This window comes from Passer domesticus, chromosome 6 (assembly GCF_036417665.1).
Source record: "Passer domesticus isolate bPasDom1 chromosome 6, bPasDom1.hap1, whole genome shotgun sequence".
NCBI lineage: Eukaryota > Metazoa > Chordata > Aves > Passeriformes > Passeridae > Passer > Passer domesticus.
Window position 1 is genome coordinate 60430105 of NC_087479.1, and position 27640 is coordinate 60457744.

A 27640-nucleotide genomic window follows, 5' to 3' on the forward strand; every position below is an offset into this window, starting at 1 on the left:
AAAAATATTTCAGAAGCTGTTGTTCCTGTTACAGGGAAGGTGGCAGAGTTGCAACCAGCAGTAGAAACTTCTCTCTGCATTTGGCAGGTTTATTTTCAATCTACTGTAAATAATTTCTGACTTCAACATTTTGTGAGGCCTGGACAAATATGAAAAAATTAGATTCTCTGAAAGCCCTTAACAGTCCTGTGAATATTCTTCTGCCAGCAGGCAGAGCTAGAGATACCTTTAGTATCTCTCATGTTGTAATATTCAGAGTATTTGGTCACCGTTGACTGTGTCCACATGAAAAAATGTTTTTGAGATGTACTTTTAAACAGCGATCCCTATTTATGAAAGAAAAACCACCAGGCTCTGCAATCTGTTTGAATTATGTATGGAAAATTCACATAAAAAGGCTCACAGCTTGTTCTTTGCATAACAACCTGTGGTGCGTAAGATCACCAGATTCCTTCACATTAATGCTTCCTCATTTACCATCTGCAAACAAGTAAGTGCAATGCTCAATTTCTTTATCACACTGTTGCTGTTGGAAGACTTGTGACACTAAATAGCTACAGCTTGATTGGTATTTATTAACTGTTGTTACATAGATTTAAAATGGAAGTGTTTTATAACTTAGTCACTGGTAGCAGAGTTTCATAAACCATTACAGAAGGAATTCCTCTGATCTATATAAATGGCTGTGGCAGGGGAAGTGTTTCATCTGCCTTTGTACTATATTTTTAAAATGTGATGCCACGTGCAGTTACTTGTGTAATCAGTTACAGACTCCATCCCATTATTTGACAACTGGTGAGCCCGTTTGTTCAACTGGATGCTATACTGTTTAGTCTCTGCAGGTCTGTGAAAATCAGGAAACTTCTACTCAATGACCTAAGCAAAGGGCTAAGGAGTCAAGCTTTAGACATCTGTTTCAAAAACCTTGACCTTACAGTGTCAGAAACATGCTCTTAGTTTCTTGGCAGGGTTTCATTTTATCTAGGAAATTGAAAAAATATTGTTATTAAAATCAGATTGTCTAAAATTATGACTGGATGTTGCAAGCTCACAGAAGGGCAAAATCACTCTAATTCCAGTTCCTGTACTGCTCTCAAACCATCTACTCTGTCTTGTAATTTGTTCTGTGTCTGTCTGTTTATTTTATCTCGTGTACATCACAAGAAATGAATGCATCCTCTCCAAGGCAGATGTGAACTCTGTCACAGAGTCACAGCGTGTCTGAGGTGAGAAGTGACCCCTGAAGACCTTCTAGTCCCACCCACCTACTCAAAGCTGGGTCAGCTAGAACAAGTCACCCAAGACCATGTCCAGTTAGGTTTCAAAATCTCCAACCTCAGTAATATCTTTCTTACACTAGTTAAAAAGGTTTAAGGTGACTGAAAATTTAAGCCAGAAATACAAGTTTAAAACTTTAAAAAGTGTTGACTGCATTTTGTCATGTAAACATAATCACTTTTGATTTATGAGCCTGGCTGAGCCTCACTGACTGTATTTATTTAATTCAGATGCTGAATAGGTCTCTCCAAAGCTGCTCTTGTCATCTTAATTCATACAATTATTTCTGATGGCCAGATGTTGAGTTGTAGAAGTGCCTTCTCTTCAACAATTAAAAGGATTGAGCTCCAGAGCAACCTCTCATATGACTAAAATACTTTGGTTATTAAAATGCAGATTCAAAGAGAATAGTTAGTAGTATTTTAAGAATGCCATATTGGCTCTGAACTGCAGTTGCATGACAGCAGACTTGAGGTAACTGTGCATGAATTGGCTCAGGGGATTTGGTACCATGCCCCAAGGAGCTCCACCAAGCTGCCCCTGATACCATGCCCAAGATGCTCAGCCAAGGTGCTCCCAGAAGTGACACATCTGCACAGTGCTCCACGTGCTGGGAGCTGCCGTGGCTCTGTCCTGGGAGGTTGTGGTGCCCTGTCCTCACAGGATGTCTTCACTTGCTGAGTGGCAAATCCCAGTCATGTGTGCGTGATAACACTGAGATCATGGATATTTTAGGCTTTCAGACAGAGAGGTTTTAATGGTGGTGGGTCATGCAGTAGTGAAACACAAAGTGTTCATGAAGAGGATGAAATGACTGGATTTTAGTGAAGAGAATGGCAGGATTTCAGTGAAAAGTCTTCAAGAGGTGTTCCCTGCTTCTCCTGCTGGTTTTGTTCATTACAGTGCGAGTCAAACCAATGGGATCAATGGATTCCAAAATTGAAGTAGCAGATGGGTGGAGAAAAATAAGTCATCATTTGATAAGGATAGGTGTTACGTGTGGAAGAGGAGGAAATGGAGCCAAGAGGAAATGAAGACATAGCTCATCCAACTACTCATGAATTTTACATACATTTGATCCAAGCTGGTTTCAGAGGGATTTGTGAGTGCTAGTGCATATCAAATATCAGGTCCATTTCACATCCTTAGGGAAGGATAGTCTTGATGAGAGCAAAAGGATGGGGGAGATGAATTCATTAGGGAATGGTCACATGGAATCAGTGGTGGTGTGGTTTAGTATTGCATGCTTTTGAGTTTTATCCAGGGATAACTAGTACCATGCTCCCTAATTAATGTCTTTGGATTGACTCCCTCTCTGCTAAGATACGACTGATATGTTCTTTGTTTTCCACCTGAAGGGATTAAATAAGGCATGTACAAGATGAACAAATCTTTATTAGGATTTGATACAAAAAACCTTTTCTGAAGCACGATTGCAGCATAGCAATTTTAATTAGCTTTCACAAATGCTTCCAATTAACACATACAGTGTTAGCTTTTCAGCTACCAAGAAGATTCACTCACATAGCAAATAAAAAAAAGAACTCTTGACGTAAGCTTTCATGTGCACCTTAGCAAAAGGACTGAGAATAATTTCTTGTTAGAAGCTGGTAGTCTTTTTGCTTTTCAGAAAGTTATTTGCTTTTGCTGTACATTTCAGTTTTTTGTTCTTCTGGATGGTAATAAAAAAAATATAAAAAAGAAAAAACCTCACCTGCCATGTTTTTCAAAGAGATATTAGGAAGCCTACTGCTTCTCCTGATTTGTCTGTGGTGAAATAGAGGAACATTGACTAGTCTCCAATTTGTAGTATTTGAACTGTGACCACTTTTCATTTGCCTCTTCAGACATTTTGTCGTCTTCTGTTTATGGCATTTACTGGAGTTACTTATTTTCCTGATTTGAGTTCCCTAATTGGAATTGCAGCATGTGGTTCAGGTTCTTCACATCTGCTTATCTGCTATTGTAGCTCAGGTAGCAAACCCTGCCAGTTCCTTTGACAACAGCTTTTGAAACAGCTCTTCTGAGGAATCTTTAAATCTCTCAGGTAGAAATACTGTGCAGAATGCGAGTGGCTGCATTTGATTTTTTGTTTATGTCAAGCTCCTATGTGGAAAATGCTGGATTATCTTTGTGCTACTGCTATGAAACAAAAAAGTTAGTGCTTAATGTGATTTATTCAAATAATATTAATTTGTCTTGTTTCCATAAGCAGAACCTTGCTTTAAGCATCCTGGGTCGTATATGCAGAAGATATAAGGAAGAAATTAATTAGACTTTGTTTAGGCCACATAACACTCTCAGTGTCTGTAGGATTGCTGTGTTTGCTGTGTAGGGTACAATTTACACATTTTTAACTTAACATAGAACAGGTTCAGAAAGTGGGGGTGATGTGAGAGCCTTGGAGTTGGAAGAGCCACACGCCTCAAGAAGCTTCTTGCTATTATTGCTTTATGGAATAAATGCTGCCAGGATTTTTGAGGTCTGGATATTAATTGTAACTCTGAGTTTAGTACCCATGGAAGCAACCTCCTCCTGTGATGTAAGAATATAGCTATATAAACCCTCTGAGGTTAACTGAGATGAATGCTATGTAGGAAAATGAGATCATTACCCTGTCCAAAGTTGTCTTCAATGCAACATATTGCAGTATGCAGACAAGGTAGAAATGTAATGCTCATAGATGGAGGGAATTGAATCATGGAATTCCATTACAAATTTAGCTGTTCAGGAAGCGTTCTTTTGAAGATGCTAAAGGGTTTAAATCTGAGAAGTCGGGCAGTAACTATTCTGAAAAATGTGGATATACTGCAAATCAAACTGCAAATCATTGCAAATAAAATCCTGTGCAAGGAAATTAGCCATTATCTGTGCAAAATCATTATTCACAGTGAAAGGTCAAACAGGATACTGGGAGAATTGAATAGGAGTTAGTTTCAAGCCTCTGGATATCTATAATAAATGGAGTCTGGTAGATTTTCTGCAAAGATACAGACTACAGCACAGCTGGCTGAATAAGATACAGGTAGTACTTAATGCTAACAGTCCTTCATAGAAAGATGACTTGGAAAAAAACCCCTTTAAATTTCCCAAGTAATATTTAATGTCTATGTCAGGATTCAGAATTTTAATGTGTAAAAAAATAATAATGTCAGTAAAATTTAAGCTGGGAGCTCTTATAGAAGTAATTTAAATTTGCTGCAATTTACTGAGAAAATGAAGCTATTTGAAAACTGGTGGGGGGGGGCCTGGATACATGTGCCCATGTGCATAGTTTTCCACATGAACAATCAGTTTCACATATCCTGAGTTGTCCTTAATGGGCAGTGACTGATGGGTCCCAAGAGTATCTCTGCTTTGACCACAGGAGTTCAAGCCTTGCTTCAGAAGGTAAATTTTTAAGTAAAGGACTAAAATTAAATTACAAAAAAGAGAAAGGAAACAAACTGAAATTATTTTGAATTCTACCAGAAAGGCTGAACAAACCTGGTGTAATATATCTCAATATTAGCAGGAGGCACTATAATTCAAGAATATTCTCCTCAAGTCTTGTTTTCCTAATACTTAATGAAAAATGGAGACGCTTTTAAAATTGTTTTGTTAAACTGAGGCACTATCTTCAGCTGTGGAACTTTTCTTTAGTGAGATCTCCCAGGATGTGAGGCATTTCAGTGCCCAGGAGTTGTTTTTGATGTCAGTCCATTTTCTGTGTCCTTCACCCCCACATGCCAGGAGTGCTGCCCTCGGCAGTGCCGGGTGTCAGTGTGTGACCGATCCAGAATGCCAGGCAGCAGGTCAAGAACTGCTGTGTATTTCCTCCTGCTGTCTCAGCCAGCCCAACCAGCTCTGCTTTTGCTGACAAAAACAGAACTTTAACTAGCAGCCCAGCCTGCTTCCCATTGTCCACAGCAGCAGCTGTCCTTCCCTGAAGTTCCAGCCACCTGCAGAGTAAAGCAGAAACCTGGAGCAGCCCACTCACCTGAGCCTCCAGCTGCTCACTTGGGTGCAAATCCAGGAGCAAGTGCTGGAGCTGGTGGGATTCTGTCTTACTTCAGTGCAGTGAAAATACACTTCAACTGCTTATAATGTAAAAAAAAAAAAAAAAAAAAAAGGCTCTACTGCCAATTGCTTCTAGGGAGCAGGAAAGGCAGGGGTGATGTGTGCTCTTGTGTGTGCATGTTTTATGCAGGCAAGGTTTCCACCCTGATGGGAGGCATACTAACAGTCAGATTAACATACTTTAGTTTTAAAATAATATACTCCCACTTTAGCAGTGGACATATGACTTAAGCAAGCAGGATTTAAACAAATCTTTCCCAGACCGCAATATGATGCTAACATCAATGCTGTTCCTGTGTTGAATTGAAAAGGTATGTTGAATTTTAGTTCAAGTTACTACCTAGGTTATTTTTAATGCCTAGCCGTTTTATTTTTCCTGAAACCATAAGGATTGCTGCTGCTGTCCTTCACATGTTTCTGATGCAAAAAGGCAGGTCATAAAAAGCAGTTGTGATATAACAATTAACTCACAAATGTGTCCTTTGAAATAATGGAATGATTATGATTAGGTGCCTGCAAAGAAATTTTCTATAACTGATGAAAGGCTTGGAATTATTTGCTACATGGTGATATATTTAAAGATACAAATTTTATGATACTGTGTTCTTTTAAGACTTGGAGTTCAGGATTTCTAGGAAGCAGTGGATGATACAGTAGTGTAATAAGCAGTTTTCTTGGAGATCACATGTGCTGGATTTAGAGATTTTCCACAGGTACCAAATAGTACCATCCCATTATTGTGTTACTCCTAAGGAGTAAGCAAATATGCTAGGAAAGAAGCAAGACAGAATTTGTTGCTTTAATTTGAAAATGTTCATAGTTGTTTCTTCCAAAAAAACATTTCTATCTGTAGATGGAAACAAACCCTGTGATTCTTACAGCATTCAAATCAAATAATTTCTGATTTGTATGGAGGATTTCCAGGCGTCAAAACTACTTGGATTTTATCCATACTTCAAAAATGAGCAGTTGTGGCTTCCAAGTTGTTCAAAAGGATGTGAATTAAAAGCCATGACGTATATAGCACAGTAGCTGCCTCCCAAGCTGTCCCAAATGAACTTGGGAGTGTTGCAGGGGTGACATTCCTTGAAAGGTTATAGTGGAAGTGCACTCTGAAGGCTGCTCTTTGCTTGCTTAGAAGGTGATGGGGTAGGTCCTAGTATTTCCCATTTAAATTTTTATCTGCAAGGGGTATTACCTGATCTACTCTGGCTGTATTGCCTATTACTAATAGGCAATAATACTTGCTGTATTAGCTATTAGAATAACAACCAAATTTGCTCATATTGGGATAATTTCCTTTCATTTTTATTCTCAGAAACATCTTGTGCTACAAAGATCTTGTATCTGCAGCTCTGCTGTTACAAAACATGTCCTTTTGTGAACCAGCCCCATCTGCTGAAAAGAGCCCTCCTGCCCAGGCAGGCTGTATTTCTCCCTGGTGGATTGGGTGCTGTATTGCTATTGCTGTGTGAATTGCATTATTCTGCAAGTGGCCGTTGAAGGGAGAAGATAATAGCAGGTCACACACAACATGATCACTGGCAGCCAAGAAATTAATCTTTCTGGCTTGGAATATGGACAGAAGAGTTTGCATCTGATGTGCAGGAATTGTCTGGTAGAGTAAGAGTCATTCAGTCAAAATAAAAAGCTACCACATGTAACTCTACATTTGGACAAGGTTAAAGAAAAAGGCTCTGTGAAATAGTGTTATTGCTGTCCTGACCCTCGAGAATGCTTTCATAGTATCATCAGGTTTTGTGCATGTTGGTTTGCTCCCAGGGAAGGGATTCTATGCAACAAATATAAAGTTAGATTATAATATCTGATATCAAGTAAGATTTTAATAAAAATCGACATGGTATGCAAGGCTAAGTTCTATTTATTCAAATCAAAACCTTTTAGTGCTCTGTGTCATTCTTTTAAATAACTATTTAACAGTGACTATTACTTCATATTGTTTACTTGGACCTTTTTGGAGTAAAGGATTGGATTGCACAGGTCCCCTCCTAGCAAGTATTCGGTGATTGCTTTCTGTTTCCTCTTCCTTTTATAGTCCTGTTCTCAAAGAGAGATTTGATCCAGAGAGGAATATTAGCAGCTCTGTTTCATCCAGTTCTGAGTATTTGCATATTCCATTTTTAGCGCAACTTTTTGTGACTAACTTCCTCAGAATCTGCTCCTGAAATAAAGTAGTTACACTTGGACTAGTGTGTTTTAATTGGCATGTTTTTTTTCCTTGTGAACCGGTAACCACAACATGAAGTGCCACGCTGTTTCTTGCAGTCAGGATTATTTATCCAGTTTACAGTAGAGTGAGCAGCTTGCTGCATCTTATGGTTATGAAAGTACAGAGGTTTCTAATGTGCTCTTTAGATTGTTTTTTTCTTGATTTAAACAGTGTGATCTGGCTCTGTTCAGGCATTTAGTTTCTTTTCCGAATAGTGATTTTCCATACACATCCAAGAAATAGTTTAGAATTAAATGCTGTATATTAAAAAAAAAAAAAGGTGCCATTTGGATTACTGGAAACAGCTGGGACTAGAATGCATTTCTCAAGCACTTCTTTTAACATTTAAAGGTCATTTTACAGATGAATCCGGGAATACCGAGGAATGAAATTATGAACTCAGACTTTTGGCTGATGCTATTCCCGCAGCGTGTTATATCAATGTGTCAGCTCTAATGCATGGTCTACAGCCCCCTTCTAAAACTATTGTATCCAAATAAACATCAGAAGTGATTCTTGCATCAGATGTGATATAAGTATCTGACTTCAGCAATAGTGTTTATTCCTGCCCTCATTGTTGTGGTCACATTATTGTAGCCATGATCCATGCAATAACAGCCCCTAAAGAGGAAGCAGTCAAGCACTGAAAGCTGGAGTGGGACAGTGTTCCTGCTGAGATTAATTCAAGCATCCAGCAATCTGTACATCGAGTGGAAGCATTAAGTTTATATAATTAGCTCTGTATTTAAAGATCTGTTGTATTTTCTGGGACCCCAATGAAGGCAAGGAAATGATAAATCTGAGTTCCATGTTCTTAGAAGGCTAATTCAGAATTTTATTATCTATATAATATTAAAGAATGCTGTACTAAAGAATACAGAAAGGATACAGACAGAAGGCTGAAAGATGCTAATGAAAAACTTGTGACTCTTTCCAGAGCCTCAACACAGACTGGCTGTGATTGGGCAATAACTAAAAACAATTTATATGAAATCACCTGTTGGATAAACAATCTCCAAACCACATTCCAAAGCAGCAAAACACAGGAGAAGCAAATCAGATAATATTGTTTTCCTTTTTCTCTGAGGCTTCCTAGCTTCCCAGGAAAGAAATCCTGCTGAAGGGATTTTTCCTGAAAATGTAATGGGGACAAAGATCCTTTGAAATTTAAGCACCTTTCTAGGATTCTATGTATGGCCCTGAAGGGACAGATGGCAGCCTCTGTCCCTCTGCTGTCTGTGTGGCTGGTGGCAGCACTTGGCAAGTCCCTGTTCTGTGTTTTGCTATGTTTGCATGTTCCACATGTGCACACCTGATTGGCAATCTAAGAAAAGACATTTTGTGCCTTTTTATTAGTGCTGCCTTGCCTCTTAAAGAGGTGGAATGTTCACCTGAGAGGAAACTTGTTTTCTTTTCCTCTCTAAATGCTAACACTTCCCTATAGTAAGCCCTGCTCTGTACTCAGAGGTAAGCATGTGAGTCTCCCATTGTTGGTGGGATGGAAGGGCAGTGTTCAGTTCCTTTGGTGCAGTGCATTTCTGTTGATATTAGCAAGATCCCGGATATCATCTGCCTCTTAATTCTGGCACAGGGATGTGGAGGAGCTCTTGAATCTGCTCTGAATCAGAAATCTCAGGGCTCCATATGGGCCACAGCTCAAAATGCAGAATTACTGCCTTAGGGAAATTGTGTGGTGATAATGTGCAGCCCTGGGATTTGGGAGATCTAGGTTCTGTTCCTCCCGTTCTGCAACTTCTGGTGTCACCTTGGAGATTCATCTGGCATCTCAATTTATGTCTCTGTTTTGCAAAGTGTTGGGACACTGCTGCTATAATGTGGGCTTGGTGATCCTTGAGATGGGATACAACTTACATGAATTGAGCACTGTGAACACAGATGTATACTCAAACAATACTCAATAAACAAGAGAAGGGAAATAAAATTACAACCCTTGTAATAAAGACATTACCCCAGAAGATTAGTAGTAATAAAAAATAGCAGCTGTAATACTTATTTCTTTTGTATCCCCCTCCTCCATAACAGAGTGTTGATCTGTCAGTTTCCAAAAGATAATTTTCGTAGTTCTTTCCATACTTTTTTGGGATTTATTAAGACACAGCAATATTTCTGTGTAGGACTTAATGATCTGAAGTGTGGTATCCCATTTTCATGGCTGGGATTGGAGATATGCATCATTTAGAAAAAAAACAAAATGTACCTAAGTAGTGAACATGTCTGCTAGATGGCTCAAGGAAGAGCTGCTGGCACAGATTTCTTCTGTAAAGCCTGTTTTTTGTTGGAAGCTGTTCAGTTGCTGTTTTGAGGTGGATTTATTTGCTGTGTGTTGTCCTTTTGCTGTAGGATTCCCAGGACCTTACAGGAGGATTCAGTGAAATGCAGAGGGATGTTTGTGAAGGAGCTGAGAATGGATCAAAGCAGCCCCTATTGAACCCCTTGAAAACTTCCCATTCCCATGTATAGATTCTCCTGGGCAATTGAAAAAACTGGGGGGTAAGAGGCGGTAAGAGGGGAAATGCATTTCTTTCTTTTCCCTGCCTTTACTGTGGGAGAAGGGTGCTCGTCATGTGCTAAAGAAACCCTTGGCTTGTAATCCAAGATGTGAGCTGTAATAGATTGTTGTAGGCAATTTATCTTAGTAGACCTGAGGTGGTCTGACAGCAGCTGGGACTTGGGCTTGCTGAATGCAAAGGTTGTGACTGTAAAAGTTCATTACATTCTCTGTCTTTACATGTGGGTAGCCTGAACTTCTGAGATTAGACTATGCATCTCTGTCAACAGTGCAAGTTAGGTATGGGAGTGCAGGAGAAGGACTCCACTGCTTTCTTGTTTCTGATGTCTGTCCAGATCAGTTCCTTGCATCATGTTGGTAATTTCCCCTGGGTGGTTTATCTATTACCAGATAACACAGGGCTATTAAATACGTGTGCACAGCAGGCCCTCCTTATCTGCTTGAGCCTTGTTACCCTCTGCTGCAGACATTCTCTGTACACATGTGCATTACAAATGACATGCCTCTGTCTGGTTATAAATATTTTCCATTTCGAATTATCTGCTTCTGCTACAGAGATGAGAGGTGATCACTTAAGCATGAAAGATAAGGGACCAGAGGTAAGAAAAATAAAAATGATGAAGCACTGGGCTGCATATGAAATAAGTGATGTAATCTGCATATCCTATTAGATAAAGTGCAACTAAACAGGTTCTCTTATATGCCTAGCTGCTGCCACAAATTCAAGTTACTACATGAATTCAGGCTGGTTGCCTACAGAGGGACTTAGGGGGAAGAGAGGAGGGGTTTTGCAGCAAACCTGTTGTAACAGGCTTTCTTTATTTCCCAGAAAGTAAATTAGCTATGTTAATACATGTTAAAGTTGGAAAAGCAGCTCTTCCTGTTCCTGAGAGCCAAAAATAATTGGGTAAAGAAGATGGAAGAACCTTGGTTTATAATTAATTGGCTTGTGTGAATGCTGTCTTGTTGCCAGTTTACTGGTCTTTCATGCAGAAGTAAGATATACATGATGAGATAGACGTTTGCAATGTGGCAGCAGCCCCTGTGGTGAAACAACTTCTTGAGCTGTGCCAGGGGACTGCTTCGCCTTCCTGCAGGGCAGTGGATCCTGTTCTGACCTGCTGCATAGGCAATTCAGGAAGGCTCTGGGATCCTTGCCAGAAGCAAGCTGACCAGTAGTCTCTTGGCTCCAAATACAGGCATAAGCGCCTGCTGTATTCTTGCAGGTGCTGTAATGATTTGCCTTTAAAAGTGTTCTTTATGATCCAAGGAAATACCCTACACTCTTCTTTACCTGGGGACCAGAGTGTGCCTTCTAGGCAGCGCAGTGAACACACAGAGATTAAAAAAATGAATTGGCAGGATTTTACCCCTTTCATATAACATGTCAATGTTTTTTGGCACAAGGAGGCCAATTGCTAATTTCAACCTAGTTCTGTATTGAAAAGTAATTCCTTCCCTTCACAGTAAAAGAAGCCATGTTTGTGCCAAGGGCCCAGGTAAAAAGGGACATGGTAATTCCTGGGCCTTTGACATGAAAGTAAATATTTCCCTAAAGAAAAAGCAGAAGGTTTGCAGAGATGGCAGTAGCATGCATTGCTGGGCCAAAGCAGCAGGGACTCTTAGGCTTTAGAAAATGCAGAGTGTTATAAGTGTTGCTTTATTTATGTATTTGTTATTTTAGCTCTTTTGGCAAAGTTACAGCTGAGAAAAGGGTCAGTAAAATGCATGTCTCAGCCAAACATAGTGTGGGGCTTCATAAACGTGGTTGTTCTGAGAGATGTAAACTCATTCAAGCACTCAGAGTGGGAGTATGGTAAAGTATGAAAGTTACTGAAAGTTGGCCTTAATTAGCTGTTCTTCAAGCTCCTTCTCCATTGCTGTGAAGCAGTAATTTCTTATTTATGGCAAGGCTGTTTGTATTAATTACTTTGAAATTTGAAGTCTGGGGCTAGACCCACAGCTGCTGTAGGACACTAAGGGGCTGAGGCACCTGACAGCACTGGGCATTGAGCCTGCTCACTTCTCAGTTTAGCAGGGACAGAGGCTTACAAAAGGTAGCCCACTTCATACAGCTGGATGAAAAGCATGATAGTTTTCCATTCTAGAAAATGGGGTGGCTGATGCCTTCTGACTCCTCATGCTCCTTGCTCCATCCTGTCCAGTTTCTGCCATTTCCTAAAAAGGTAAAATTGTGTGAATCCTTTAGCACTGCTTTGTCATACTGAGTAGGAGAACTTGACAAACAAAATCATTGTCAATTTGTTAAAAATAAACAAACAACCTCTTAGAAGAGTTTCAACTTAATTATGTTAATATTAAACATAATTATGGCACACTAATTATGTTTTCTGCGTTTGTGAGGAGAGTTGTGCTGTGCTCTCCAGACATCTGTACCATGTAGAGACAGGTGGTAGAGTGCAACATTCCCAAGTGCCATTTTCCCATTCCATATATGGCTGCTCTTTCATTCCAATTGCAGAGCCTCATTCAGCTTAGTCAAATTGAGTCCTTATTTGAGAGATTCTGCGCTGAAAGGCAAATGTATCTATCTTTATAAGCCTGTTTGTTTCCATAATTAGACACTAAATCAACAGTGTATTGAAGATGACACATTTGCTTATTCCTTGTCTTCTCCCTATGGTGACGTAAAGCTGTGAAGCACAATAATTAATGAAAAAGCCTGTTCATTTTTCAGGCAACATATCTTGAAGTGGAAAAAAAAAACCCCAAACTTAGATTAAAATGATACTGCTGAAGACCATCAGAGACATAGCAAAGTGTATGAATAGTTCTGTGGGGAGAGTCCCATCATTCAGGACAGTTGGACTGGGTGCTCTAAAACTGTCAAATACAATTGAACTCAGATTTCTCATGTAAAACTCAGGAAGACATGGAATGCATGGGGAAAAAACTGACTCAACTCTTTTTCTAGGGCATCTCCAAAGTGTTTTCCAAAATTGTGACTTTCTAAACTTCATTAGTATGTTGTCTCTGTCGTGTGGCTGAGTGAAAATAATCCATTTTTTTCACAGCCTTATCTTTTCTTCTGGGAGAATCTGCCCAATAGGTCTTGTAAGACAAAGGATGCACATAATGCTCTGCTCAGCACTCTGCCTTTGCAGAGCAAAGCTGATCTGTTTTAAATAACAAAGGCCAGAAAGTGCCTGACTGCAAACTACTGCTCTGTCTCCTGAGGTGATCCTGAAGCCCAGGGGATGGTTCCTCCATGCTGACTGATCACGGGTAAGCCTCCAGGGTTCCCCTGAGATGCTCTCAGGCCATCCACTTCATTCGCAAAGAGTGCAGTGTAACCAGAAAATCAGAAGTGTGCACTGCCTAGTAAGTGTCACAGCTCTAATGTGCAGCTGAAGTCATGCTGGTGGCAAGCCAAGGTTTGGGTTCTGTTCCATTTCCATCTCTTTCCATTCTACACCTAGCTGTGAAATAGATTTTGTGTTTACTGAAGCTTCTAAAGTCAGTCCACATTAGGAAATGTGTAAGGCAGGAGTAAGAATAGCCCACTTACTGAAATAGAGTGACTGAGAGAGCAATGACTCTGTCAAGGCTACTGATTTTCGAGTCCTTGATTAGAGCCTGCTTTCCTTTCACATCTTTTATCCTCAGTGGATGCTGCATTGTTGTGGCAAATAAAGCCTCCTGGTATTGCAAAGCTGTGAGCAGCCACTTACACCAAGAACAGAGCTTTAATCCTCATGTTTTGACATTCACCCTCTGCAGCATTGCATTTTGGGAATAGAGAATGGGTTTGTACTATTTTTAGGTGCATAGAATTACAGTAACATAAATGTCTTCTTTTCAATTTAATGTGCTGTTAGCTAGTGGCTGGTTTGATAGTTCTGTGCTTGCTACAAATCTCTGTGTGTTAGGGGGTAAGCAGTAAGAATATGTGGTTTGGCACAAGCATGAAAGAAATTAATGTGCTTTTTTTTTACTTCATAAAGGAGAAAAAACATATTGATCAATAAGCAGCAAGTCTAATACAAAATGGAAGAGTGCTCTATGCTATGTGTCTCATATTGTTTATTCCAGGTGATACAGTCACAGACAAACAAATAGATATTGGCAATGTAATGTTGAAAATTTTGGTAATATATCCAATCAATTCCTAAAATATTGCTGCAGTATGAATGTTGTGATGGACATGATCAGCAGACTATTTCTTTTTAGTTCTTATTTTTATGAAAACCTGTAAGTATCAGGACTTTTCTGTGGTATTCTCATTTCATGCAGAGTTCATTGACACAAAGGTACATGGCATGCACAGTCCTGCAAGGCCTGAGAAACCAGCTGCATCACACATGGTGGATGTCCAAGAGTCTTTACAAACAGGGATGAACTTTAGGAGTCTTTGTACTTGATGAGCTCTGTTCTTCTGTCAGCTCAAGAGAGGACACACCTGCCTTTCCAAGGATGAATGTTTAATGTGGCTCACAAAGTGTGCTTACTTTTAATTTCCTGTGCCATTACCCATTCTGTCATGCCAGTTGTCCAGATCTGTTTGAGGTGACCAGCTCCCAGATTGGAAGGCTGATGGTTTGAGAAGCTGTCTGGGCTCGATGGCAGGACACCCCAAAATTCACATGAGAATGTATCTGAGAGGGTTGTCCAAACGCTTCCTGCACTCAGGCAGGTTTGGTGCTGTGACCACTTCCCTGGGGAACCTGTTCCTCAGGAGAAGTTAAGTGGCTTGCTCAAGTTTGCACAGTCAGCATTGAGCTTTAATGCAGATTTGATAATGCCCAGTATAGCGTTATAGCCACAGGAGCAATATTCTGCATCAGAGCAAAAGACATTCCTGGATTTGTGAGAGATTCAGAATAAAGGGAATTAATTGTCACAAAGGGAATTCTGAGTGATACCATAATGTAAATAGAACCTAGGAGAGCTAATAAAGAATAAACTGAACAGTGTTTTCAGTTAATAACAATTGTGAACACAATGTTTATACTCCACATATTGTATTTTCTCATGCAGTGGTTTTTAAACCAGAGATACAATAGCTGTTGATCTAAGAGTTACTGTGTTTTAATTAGGAATGATTCTTCTCTAGAGCTTTCACTGGTCTTTGTTCTAAGAGCAAAAGTTGTTGAATTTTTTAGTCAAGACAGAAACCAGTTGTCAAAGTTGAGAAAGAAAAATGGAAAGAGGAAGAATAATGCATTTGATTCTTCTCATTTTTTCTTGAAATATTGCTAGAGAAGGTTCATGGAAAATTCTTAGGCTTTTTTTTTCCTGGAAATATAAGACAGGTGTCTTGTTTATCGTTACAGTAATATAATATGCTCTTATGTAGCTATGACACTTCATTTTGTGGCATGTTACTGTAAAACAGTGCCAGGATTCTGATGCCAGTCATGTAGGCTAAATAGTTATATCTGAATTATTTTTTTTTTATTGCTATATAATTCATGGTCTTTCTCCTTTTTGTTTGCCTCCTTCTGGACTGACTATTTGAGAATTCTGAGTAGCTGTGTGAAGGCTACTCCTGTTTTACTGAAAGCGTGGTATTCACATTCTCTGAACCGAGAGAGATAAAATTCTCTCTAGCAGGATTTTTCCTGGGGAAGGCAGTGAAAAACCTCAAAGAAGAAGGAGAAAGCAATTCTTCTCTACTTGCTGTACCTGTTGTTTGGCACATGTGGAATTTGTTATGGAGATTGTTTACCAAGCTGATTTCTTAATTGGACACCGGTGAGGGTTGTTTGGATTGATTGGCCAATTGGTTAAAGCTGTGTTGTGACTGTCTGAGACCATCATGGGTTTTTCTTTAGTAGTATTTAGTATCTCTTTAGTATACTTCTAATATAGTATTAGTGTAATATAATATAGCTTAATAAAGCATTTGTTCAGCCTTCTGGAATCATGGAGTCAGAGCACATTACTCCCCAGATGGGGGTTGCTCATCTACGACAGAAAGAACAGATTTTTACATCTTGTCAAGCTGACATTTCTTGCTAACACCTAACTCTTCCCCTTCTACAGAGGAGCTCAAGGAGAAGCTGCAGAAGTACGTCGATGAGGTGAATGCCCACAAGCCTGGTTTCATCAAGGTTGTGCGGCACAGCAAGCAGGAGGGGCTGATCCGCTCCCGGGTCAGTGGCTGGAGAGCAGCCACAGCACCGGTCGTCGCTCTCTTCGATGCCCATGTGGAATTCAATGTGGGTTGGTATGTGCCTCCTTCAATTTCTCTGACCCAGGGACCTTTTCCAAGCACTGGTGTTAATTACTGACTGGCATTCCTCTTGCATTTAGAGGGCGAGTTAGAATTCTGAGCTTTTTCATGAAAATTCAGACATAATCATGGACACAAGCAGGAAAAATGTGTTTGTGCTGTCTAATATGACCTAGATCCATTTTTATGGTTTGAGTAATGTGCTGATCTAATTACAATGTAGTTAAACCATATTAGAAAACTACACATTAAAAATCTCCTCCAATAATGTAGCCCTTTGTCCATGAGGATGAATGTATCTTCTTTTCATTAAAAAATATTATGTTTCCTTTATGTTCTGCAGTGTAAACAAAGTGTTATTTTGGCCACTCTGCAAATGTAAACATAACTAAAATAATGTATTTTAACTTGTTCAGTCTGGATTGAATATCTTCCTTGCTCCTTAAGTAAAAATGATGCCAAAAAGGCAGGAGCTTCTGTCTCTAGGACAGATCTATTATTAACTCTGATCCTGATGTCCTTGATAATGTTGAGAGCCTGAAGTTATCGTTACTTGGTAGCAAGGGTATAAATGCTCTATGGTGTGCAGATACACATTTCTTCCATCCACCAGCTCAAATCAAGGTTAACAACAGGGTATACTAGAAAATATGTTGCAGTGTATCATTTTGGGGCAAATCCTGCACTGTCAAAACTCCATCTCGAAGCAGAGAGGGCTCTGAATGGGTGACAGCTTTAGAATTTTCTTTCTGAAAAATATGGCATTAGCTCTTTGTTTGGTGGTGGACTCAATAATCTTTAAGGGCTCCTTCCAAACCAAACTATTCTATAATTTCCATCAGTGCTATGCTTGTATTAGTATAATCTTAACATTGTATTTTTTTTTTTTTTTTAGGGCTGAACCAGTGCTCACCAGGATAAAAGAAAACAGAAAAAGAGTAATTTCTCCATCATTCGATAACATTAAATATGATAATTTTGAAATAGAGGAGTATCCCCTCTCAGCACAAGGGTTTGACTGGGAGCTGTGGTGCCGGTATCTGAACCCTCCTAAGTCCTGGTGGAAACTCGAGAACACAACTGCTCCAATAAGGTAATGTGGCCTAAATTACAGTGTCACTGGCAAAGCTCTCCTGGGTGTGACAGGGGGTGAGTGGGCTCAGCTGTGTAATAGGTTTTACTGACTGTAAACTTCAAATACTTAAATGTCCTTGATGCTTACACAGTCATCAAGAAAACTCTTGGTTTTGGTTGATATTTTTAAAGGTTTTTTAAGGAAACTTTAGTTTTCAGTAGATCTTTTTAAACAGGTTTCTTGCCCAAGTGGAATGTAGGCAGGGCTGCTCAGCAGCACTGCTTTCTCCAAATGTCTTGCCTGCTAATTTAATGCTTTTAGGCCAGAAATGGAATTTTCTTTGCAGTTACATTATATAAGCAGAGCTGATCTGACAACTGTATTCTTTATAATGTTGTCACATAGGTGTACAGCCGTGCTGTGTCCTAGGAGTTAATGTTTGGTCACTGACACTGGCAGCAAAGGCTGTATCAGGTCCTTGCTTTGGGACAATCTGGGTCTGTACTTTCTTATGATGCCCAGAGTGTTGTTAGGCTGGTACCTTTGTCTCAGGGAGAGGAGTAGTAGCCTCTGAACCCACTGAGCAGCTCTGCTGAGATTACAGGCCTTTCCTGTAGATACACATTCATTCCAAGGAGGTCACTGGTACCTGTGCTCTAGCTCCCTGCAGAAAGAAAGTGTGAATGCTGTTTTCACCACCTGAAAAGCAGAACCTCAAATAGCACTGACAGCTATTTTTCATCCAGTAGCTCTGTCTTTACAGGCAGGCACTTTTCTCAGGTTCTGTCAGTTTAACACTCTCTGAACTGCACTGACCCATGAACAGGACTTAGAATTGGAAAGCAGGAGATAAAAATGAACAGGTTTGCCACAGAAAAATGTAAAAAGGGGTGATAATTTCCACATCATTGGAAATAGTTATTGCTGTTAATGAACTCTGTTACTGCTAGAAAAACATTCCTGTGAAGACAGGTTGAGAGAGTTTGTGTTGTTCAGCCTGGAGAAGAAAAGGCTCTAGGTAGGTTTACAGCACCTTCCAGTACCTAAATGGTGGTTCCAAGAAAGCTGGTAAGGGACAAAAGTAGGTAATGATAGGACAAGAGGGAACAGCTTCAAATTGACAGAGAGCAGGGTTACTTTAAATATTAGGATGAAATTCTTTACTGTGAGGGGGGTGAGGCACTGGAACAGGTTGCCCAGGGAAGTTGTGGATGTCCCATCCATGGACGTGTTCAAGGCCAGGCTGAACGGGGCCCTGAGCAACCTCATCTATTTGAAGATGTATCTGCTCATGGCTGAGGTTTGGAATGAGATGATCTTTAAAGTCCCTTCCAGCCCAAGCCATTCTGTGATCCTGTGATTAATTTTATAGAGTAATTATTATGATTTTTAAAATTAAAAGTATTGAAACACAAAGTAATCAGTGAATATATTTTTCCATTTTACCCCCAAACTCTGTTCCATATGAGGACTGGGGAGTGAGTGTCCTTTATGAATTTCAGGTTTGTTCTCTAGCTTTTTCCCAGGCACATTTTTTAAATTCGGTGTAATATGCTACGTGTGTGTGTTAGATAATTAAAACAAACACACCAACAAACAAAGCCATGTGTATTGATGGATGGTTTCTATCATGCCTCCATTATCCTTCTAGAATTATAGCAAAGGGAAGCAGGTTCACTGAGAAATACTTAAAAACAACAACAAAAGCAAAAGCATATTATCATAAAAGAAGCGTAAGTTTTGTACTGATGTTAACTGCTATTTTCTTCATTAATAAATACATCAAAAATGGTCTTTCATTGTTATAAAGCAGGTACTGTAGCATTTGGAGGCATTAATGTATAGATTTCTGTAGAACTGTACAATTTGTGATTAAGATAGCCTGATCTGTTTGAAAGCAGATGTGTCCACTAGCTGTAGCTTGAGTGCTCTCAATAAAAGCAGGGTGATTTTCCCTGTACTGCTAATTAATATCCTGTCATTACCAGAGTGCCTGATAGCAGCATAATAATCTGAAAAGACATATTTATTTCTTGAAATTGTGGATTATAAGGTAGGAGAAAAATGAAAAGGCTAAATGACTCTGTATCCTTCTCCACTCATAAGGTAAAATTGTACCCTCTGTGGTTGAACTCTTACCTCATTAGAATTGGTTCCGTACAGTAAAAATTGGTTGGTTCACACCATGACATAAATAGAGCTTACTGATCCAGTGAAGCCAGGTGATGTGTTTAGATTTGGCTCAGGACAATGGACTAATGTTACACTGTGCTGGTAAAGGCATACTTTTCTTGATTCTGTATTAAAAAAAAATCTTATCTGGATGGTCCTATTCAAGAAATAATCTCTTTTTTAGGTAAGCTTACAGACACAAGTTTTTTAGCTCCAGCTGAACCTGGCTTCTGGCGAAACACACAGAACTGCACATCAGTGGGTATCATTTGCAATTGTCACAGACAAGGGACTTGAGGACTTAGCAAGGACAGAGACTACCCTGGCTGGTGCCTCAGGAACAAAATTGGGGCTCCTGGATCTCACACTACTAGAACTGAAATCCTTAGTGTTCTGGTGAATATTTATGTCCAATAATTCAACTCTAATTTCCTTCAATGGTGTTCATTTCACTTTAGAATTAGGAATATTGGAAGGCAAGGCTCAATAAAACTCTTTGAGAAATGCTTTCTTAAGAATCTGTTTTGCTGCATCATTTTACCTAGCAATGAGAAATACAATCTGTGTCTGAATAATAAAATTCTTCATAATTTATCTGCTAATTTTGGTTGCTGATTATTTATTCTTCCAGAAGTCCTGCACTGATTGGATGCTTCATAGTAGATAGAGAATACTTCCAAGAGATTGGATTACTGGATGAAGGCATGGAAGTATATGGAGGAGAGAATGTGGAGCTCGGAATCAGGGTAAGGAAAATAATTAGCCCATACTGGTGGCTTACATTTAAAATACAGCTTGCTTCTTATTGCAGGGGGAGAAAGCAGTCCAAAAATGGAGGATGGCATGAAAAGGAGATCCAAAGCTCTGCAGACATGTAAATTTATTTGAGGAGAGAGGAGGGAAAAAAGAGCAATAGCTCTCTTTACAGAACTTAATCTGGGACAAGGGTAGAAGAACAGAATTTAGGATTGTTCTTTCAACAGTGCTAGAATTTTGCAGAGTTGATAGATAAATCTCCCTGCTTACCTGTGATCCCAGACTCGGTAAGGAAAAAGGTTTTTCCGATCACATGTGTGAGAAACTATTCTAGATTGCTTGGTTGATTTAACTTAGGAAAATCACTGTGGAGCAAAGTAGAATATGGAGGCATTTATGCTGCCTTCCAGGTGGAAGGGAATTAAGGTATTCATAATGTGCATAAGTGCATATATTTTCTTTTTCCATTGTACACTCTTCACCTGTTTACTGTAATGCAGTATCGTGTGTGATTTGTGTACTTCTTTCTGTATCTCTTCACAGCTAAATACCTTTCTGCTCTCTTTGAGAAAATCTCGGGTTTTTGATAAGAGTGGAATTCTTAGGTAGATAGTGGTAATGAAAAATGGTGTGGTGTGTTACAAAACTAAGTTCTGAACCCTGCTAGGAAATGTAAGGGAAAGTTACATTGTGTTTTGAGCCTTTTAGTTGCCAGAATAAAAACATACTGTTGTACAATAGCAAAAAAGAAAAAAAGGAACTTACTTTATACTTAAGAATATAGAATTATCTCTGGAGACAGCAAGATATAACAAAAAATACTAATTTTTATTTCTGGTTTCTTGAACTCTTTTTCTTCTGCCTGTTAAGGAGTTTTTTCAGCTAGAGTGAAACACAGACCCCCTTTCAGCTACAGAAAAGCACTTTTTTTAAGGAAAGGGAGAGAGAAAATGCAAGACTGCTTCCTTTAATAACACTGTTCTCACTCTAAGGGCAGAGAGCTGCCTTCTGCTCCCAAAAACTTATTTTGCAGCTCAGTGTTGCAATGAGGTGAAAATTAACGTCACTTTGATTTTCCTGTTCTTTTTACAACTGACAAAAAATTATTGTTTCCTTGCAAGGAGTTTTCTCTTGGTTTGCATCATGAGATGTACGCTGGCTGGTCTGCAATACTTAGCCTGGGAGGAGTTGATTGTTGGTATGTTGATAGACAAGACCAGAGAGACACAATCTCTGCATAATTGAAATTTTGTACATAATACAGAATTGAAATTTTGGAGTAGGCTGGATCACTGGAATAAGGCCCGACACTGCTCTGATTTCCTTATGGCTTTTTCTCTGTCTCCAGGGAAGCAGTGCCTGACCTACATAAAATACTTTCATCTGTAACAGATTGTAGAGTGCAAGGTACCAAAATATATGCTGCCTTATCTGCCTTTATGCTGGCTTGGATCTGGCTGTATGACAACAAATTACAGAGCTGTAATAAACAGATTGTTTAATAGTTTATTAGTGCTCTTCTCACAATCCTTAGTGTGTCTGAGCTCATACAAGGGTGAGACTCCATGAGGGGAGAGCTCATTGTGGTCTTCAATATCCTCACGAGGGGAGGTAGAGGTGCAGGCACTGATCTCTTCCCTCTGGTGACCAGTAACAAGACCCGAGGGAATGGCCTGAAGTTGTGTCACAGAAAGTTTAGGTTGGATATCAGGAGAAGGTTTTGAACTCAGAGGGTGGTTGGGCACTGGAACATCTCTAGATTACTTGTGTCACTTTCAACTGTGGGGCCGATGATGAATGCCTTAATCAAAATAGTCATTGTTCTACAAAACACTACATTATAATTACAATATTAGTGCAATAAATAATGTTTCCATTTTAAAATGCTGCTCTCCAATCTGTGACTATGTATTACTCACTGCACCTCATCTTTTATTGTCATTTTCCTTTTTTTTAAGGAGTATCTAGATTTTTCTATATTCTGCTGCATAAAAAGCATTATCATTCAGGATATTGGACAAGGAGACAGGACAGTGGTCTGTCCACAGTGACCTGCAAGGGAAATTTTATGCATAAGCCTGTAAGAGCAAACATCTAGAGGAATTGGAGAGTTTATTTTTGACTGCAGAAATAGCACGTTAGGATAATTTGAGCTACCTGTTTAAGATAAACACAGTAAGTAGAACATGGTCCTGTGTTCTTACATTATTGATTTTGTTCCAGAGGTGTAAAACTACTGTGAGGAATTAGACCCTGACAAATGGAGACTTTTCCCACTCTCCTCACCCAGGAGTTATGTTTTTCTCCTCATCATCTGCACAAATACCTAGTTATTTGTGTTAAATGAGTGCAAGAAAACCACCAATTATTGGAAATTGTATTTGAAGTATCCATTGTTGGTAAACCATAACAAGCCATAGAAAAAAGGACTTTGGAGGATTATTCTCTTGATTCTGAATTTGTTTCAGAGCTGCTACTCAGCTCTGTCGGTTTCTGATTTGGAATAGTGTTTTAACTTCTAAGATCTTTACCCTTGTCTGTGGATTTGTAACAGCATTTGTAAAATACTAAACACATATTACTAAATAAATATTAATAGAGATCTTTTGCCTTGAGCTAGAAGCTGGCAGATGAGTTCAAAACATGAATGCATTTGATTCTTAGAAGAAACTCTTTATTTACACTTCAACCAAATGTATTCTTGTAAATCTATTTATGTGCCCCATAAGACAAAAAAAGCAGGCTGGTTGATGCAAGATTTGATAGAATCCTCTTTCAGCAGTTCAGTCACTTTAACTGGGATTTTAAAAGATTCATTTACTGTGAAGAAGCATCATATTTGTAAATTCAGGTTAGGATGAGTGGTGCTTGTTTTTCGTTCAATCATTCCCAATTGAATGGACTTAAGTGTGCTTTTAAATTATCAGATTGCATTTAGAGGCCAAATTGGAATCCCATTCTTATCCATGTGACCAAGCAGGGACTGTGTTGGTAACTGCCATAAAGTGGAAAAAGAATGTGAGTGTAAGACTGGTGCTTCTCAGTGTCATTTGGGCTCAGCTTCTGGGTTGTGCCTGCACAAGCAGTTCTTGTGGCCGTGGAAGCCCCTACAGATATTCTGCAATTGGATGCATTCAGTGAGGTTCTGCTTTGCATGGTTCAAGTCTAGTTTGCAGTAGGCTTCTTAAAGGCCTCTTCCAATTCCTACTGAAGTCAGAAGAAGATTTTCTATCAAAAGCATCCCTGTAGCAATTCTTTTGTCTTTTAAATCAACCTACATGCTTGATAAAACTCCCAGATATCTGTTACAAGTTATTTGTGACACTTTAGGGATGCCCTAACAAATGCTCAGTGATTTGCCTCAGTTCCCAGACTAAGTCATCATCAGAGTCATGGGAATGCAAGCCTGGTCTTTGACTTAGAGTAATTCTGTGTGTCACAAAGACTTTGTGCTTGCAGATGAATTTGTGTTCAGAAGGATATAATGGCCCTGTTAAGTGGTAAGAGGAAAATCTATTAGAAGGTAAAAGCTCTTTAAGGGAAAAGGATTGGGTCTTGTTCCAACTAAAAAGTATATCAGGACTTTACATCAGCTGACCCAGGAGGAAAATTGCATTTATAGTTAGACTGAGTGTGGCACACTACTCCTGTACAGTGTATTGCTGTAGTGAAATTAATTGCTTCATTTCTTGCTAGTCTGGTGATTTGTCTGCAGACTTTTTGTGAAGCTGATGCTGTTTCTGATGGTGGAGAACTAGAGGAATGGAGTTAATGAACAGAGATGGAGAAATGAGTTATTTGAGCAGTGTTCTTTGGGGTATTTTCCATACATTAGGGTCCCTCTGTGGCAAAGCAAGCAGCTGTGAAGTCTCTCATGCCTCTCTCTCTCTGATCTATTGTTTTTAAATTCCAGGAGTTATTATTTGTTTGTTACTTTTGGGGTGGGTCCTGGTTTGCTGTTTGGGGTTTTTTAATGTGTTTTTGGGTGTTACTTATCTTGTTTTTTATTTAAACCCCCCCCCCCAACATACTTCTGAGATCATGATTTTTCATTACCTGTTAGTTAAGTAAGTCTCTCCCATTTGGGGCATAGAAACTTACATGTTCCAGCCATTTCCAGTCCACAGTGTGTGTGTATCCTGATTGTTTCTCACCTGATATCTTTCTTACAATATTGTCCTTGGGATAGTGTTCTTTTTGTTAATCACAAGCAAGTGAAGATACTTCCACTTGGCCCCAAATCTCCACATTTATATGGAAACATTTTACCCTTTTTCCTCTTTACCTAGAAGTTTCCAGCAATTTTACCTGTCAGTGTTCCTTACACAGGCCATAAATTACATGAAACAATGACTATATTGCATGTAAATAGATGTCTGATTTTATTAAGGAAAGCCTTTGCACAGTTGTTCTGGGCATGGCTGGGGTGGAGATAATTTTGTTCATAGTAGCTGGTACAGTGCTGTGTTTTGGGTTTAGATGAGGATAATGTTAAACTGCACCAACAGTGTTCAAGCTCAAGTGAAGTTTCACAGCACATAGGCTACACTGGGTTACATTTTCTCCTTCTCCTTGCCATGCTTCTGTTCTAATTCGTGCAGCAGCTCACCAGTGCTTTGGCCCTGCAAGCACGGTGGTCTGCTCCACACCTTCGGCCTTCTGAACACCTCTGCTTCAGTAAACTTTTATTTTCTTTCAAATGCAGGGTTAATTTTAATGTTAATCAGTTAGTGATTTACCATGCTGCCTCACAAACTGTTTTGTTAGGCAGATTGACAGGCCGGTGTGCCAAGAGGTAGAAATGTCAGGAAAGGAACGAAGAAGATGAAGGGATTTTTCACCAAACTGCTGTGTTGTGGAACTGTTTGCATGGAGAGGGAGTAGTGGGATGTGTCATGTGTGCCTGGTGTCCCTTTCTGTCCTTGCTGCTGGGCCTCCCTTCATGGCATTCCACTGAGCAATGTAGATCTTCCCCAAGTATGCCTCAGGAAAATTAATCAAGACATTTCCCATTCTTGCACTTGCAGCTATCATCACTTGTTGTAGTCTTAAAGCCATGTTTTGAGCTTGTTTTTGGTAAGGAGGCCAATATCCTTTGCCACTAGGAAATGATTTGCTCTACAGAAAATATCCTTAGTATGTGATCACAAGTGCTGCTCAACAGTACAAGGCTGGTGATGTGTAAAGGCAGAGAGGTCCAAAAATAGAAATATCCTTAGTTGTTACTCTGAGATAACTTTTAAATACTGCTTTTTCATATAATGATTTCTCTTTAAATTTGCAGTAAAGCTTTAAATAGAAGTTCATTCTGCTTTTTATCCATTTTTGTGAATTAAGAGGAGACTATTTCTAGATTGTAGTCTGAAAGAAAAAAATTTGTAAAGATTGACCAAATGTTACTTCTTACAAGATGCAGCCAATGCTTTTCATAGCTCACACTTTCAGCAAGACAAAAATAATTCATTAGCAGTGCAAGTATGGCATTAGCACTTGCCTAACACCCTGTGTAACCAGCAGTGGCTTATCAGTGTGCACAGGATTATTCCTGAGGTTATTTTTGTTTAGAAAAGTACCTCACTGTGTCAACAATTTGAATCCCAAGATGACACAGACTAAAATTCTCTATTTACAGGACTGTAATTCCAACAGGTTAAAAAAGAAAGGCTCTATTGAGAATAAAATAAGTAATTGTCATGCCTCCAAATTCTGCCAGTCATGACGTTACTGTCTTTTTTTGGCTTGTTCTGATTTCAGTCACTCCTACATTGGAATAATTGTTTTTCCCTCTGTTCTTCTCATGAATGCCTCAGCAGGTAATCTGCAGCTACAGCATGTGTAATTATACCTTACCATTGAATCAGTTTTTTGGTTTTGCTATTTCTGGGGAGAGAACATTTTATTAGCTGCTCCCACAGGAAAAAAAAGTATTACAGCAGCAGCTAACACAGAACATCACTATACCCTACGAGGAAGGATGAGGAGGCACTTGGAAATTTCTCACAAATGTTTTTTCACCAACTGTGCATGTGTAGTTGCACATTACCAACTGGGAAGTAATACAGATATATTGATGTTTTATGAGAGGAAATTGTTATTTATAGTGGTATGGGAAATAGTAAAACAGTTTAATTCAGTATACGCTTACAAATCAATGGAGTCAGGTGAGATGCAAGTTAATTAGTGCATTATTAGCCTCATGTTTAATGCCCTTCTGCACTTTCAAGTCATGGCATAGTGTCATTGCCATTGTACCTTCTTCCAAGTCTTTATGGCCTAAGCTGGGAAGATTCTATACTGGTGGCTTTCCTCTAGAATTTAATTTCATTGAGTGATTTTAATATTGCAAGACTGATTTAGTAATCTAACAAAGATTAGAGTAAGACCAGTGAGGGAGAGCAAGGGGTTGTTGTGGTGGCACAGAAGTGAGTAGATGACTGAGATGGGTTCACCAGGATGGATCCAGCGTGTTCAGGCCACAGGTGTGAAGGCCAGATACCTTTATGTGTGTGACAGCACCTTATGTTGTAAGTCAAGCAAGTGAGGCAAAAGACCTGGCTGAACAGGGAATTCTTCAGGAGCTCTTGCCTCAGGCTTTAATAATGCTGATAGAATTTGGGCTACAGTGCTGTGGAAAGGGACCTGGGGGTGCTGGTGGATGGCAAGCTGAATATGGGTCTGCAGTGCCCTGCAGCCCTGGGGGCATCAGGCACAGCATGCCAGCCGGGCAAGGGAGGGATTGTCCTGCTCTGCTCTGAGCTGGAGTGGCCTCACCTCGAGTGCTGGGGCAGTTTTGGATGTTACTGCTACTAAAAGAGAAATTAAACTGTCAGACAGTCCAAAGAAGGGCAGTGAAGATGATGAAGGGTCTGGAGAGGAAGCTGTGTGAGGAGGGACTGAGGGCACTTGTTTTGTTCAGCGTGAGGGGAGACTGAGGCTCACTGAGTTACAATGTCCTCATGAGGGGAAGAGGAAGAGCAGGCCTGACCTCTTCTCTGTGATGACCAGAACCCAAGGGAATGGCCTGAAGCTGAGTCAGGGGAGGTTTAGGTTGGATATTAGGAAAAGATTCTTCACGGAGGTGGCTGGGCACTGGAACAGGCTGCCCAGGGAAGTGGTCACAGCACCAAGCCTGACAGAGTTGAGGAAGTGTTTGAACAATGCTCTCAGACACACGGTGTGATTCTTGTGGTGTCCTGTGCAGGGCCAGGAACTGAACTTTGATGATCTTTGTGGGTCCCTCCCAACCCAGCATGTTGTATTTTATGACAAGGTCTTTAGGCACAGGGCAAGATTAACAAGACTGATCAAGCTAAGTGTAGCTTATGGTAATGGAGAGAAAGATAA

The 27640-nt window shown here is 39.7% G+C and overlaps 1 protein-coding gene across 3 annotated transcripts in view; it reads left to right on the top strand.

Annotated features, from left to right (window-relative positions):
• The window catches only part of GALNT18 (polypeptide N-acetylgalactosaminyltransferase 18), a 209243-nt gene that overhangs the window by 119308 nt on the left and 62295 nt on the right, over window positions 1-27640 (top strand). For all 3 annotated transcript variants that reach the window (XM_064426187.1, XM_064426186.1, XM_064426188.1), the window contains 3 exons: window positions 16104-16287; window positions 17189-17386; window positions 20172-20286. In XM_064426187.1, coding sequence (XP_064282257.1) covers window positions 16104-16287; window positions 17189-17386; window positions 20172-20286 — 497 coding nt within the window. The remainder of the gene's footprint in view (window positions 1-16103; window positions 16288-17188; window positions 17387-20171; window positions 20287-27640) is intronic.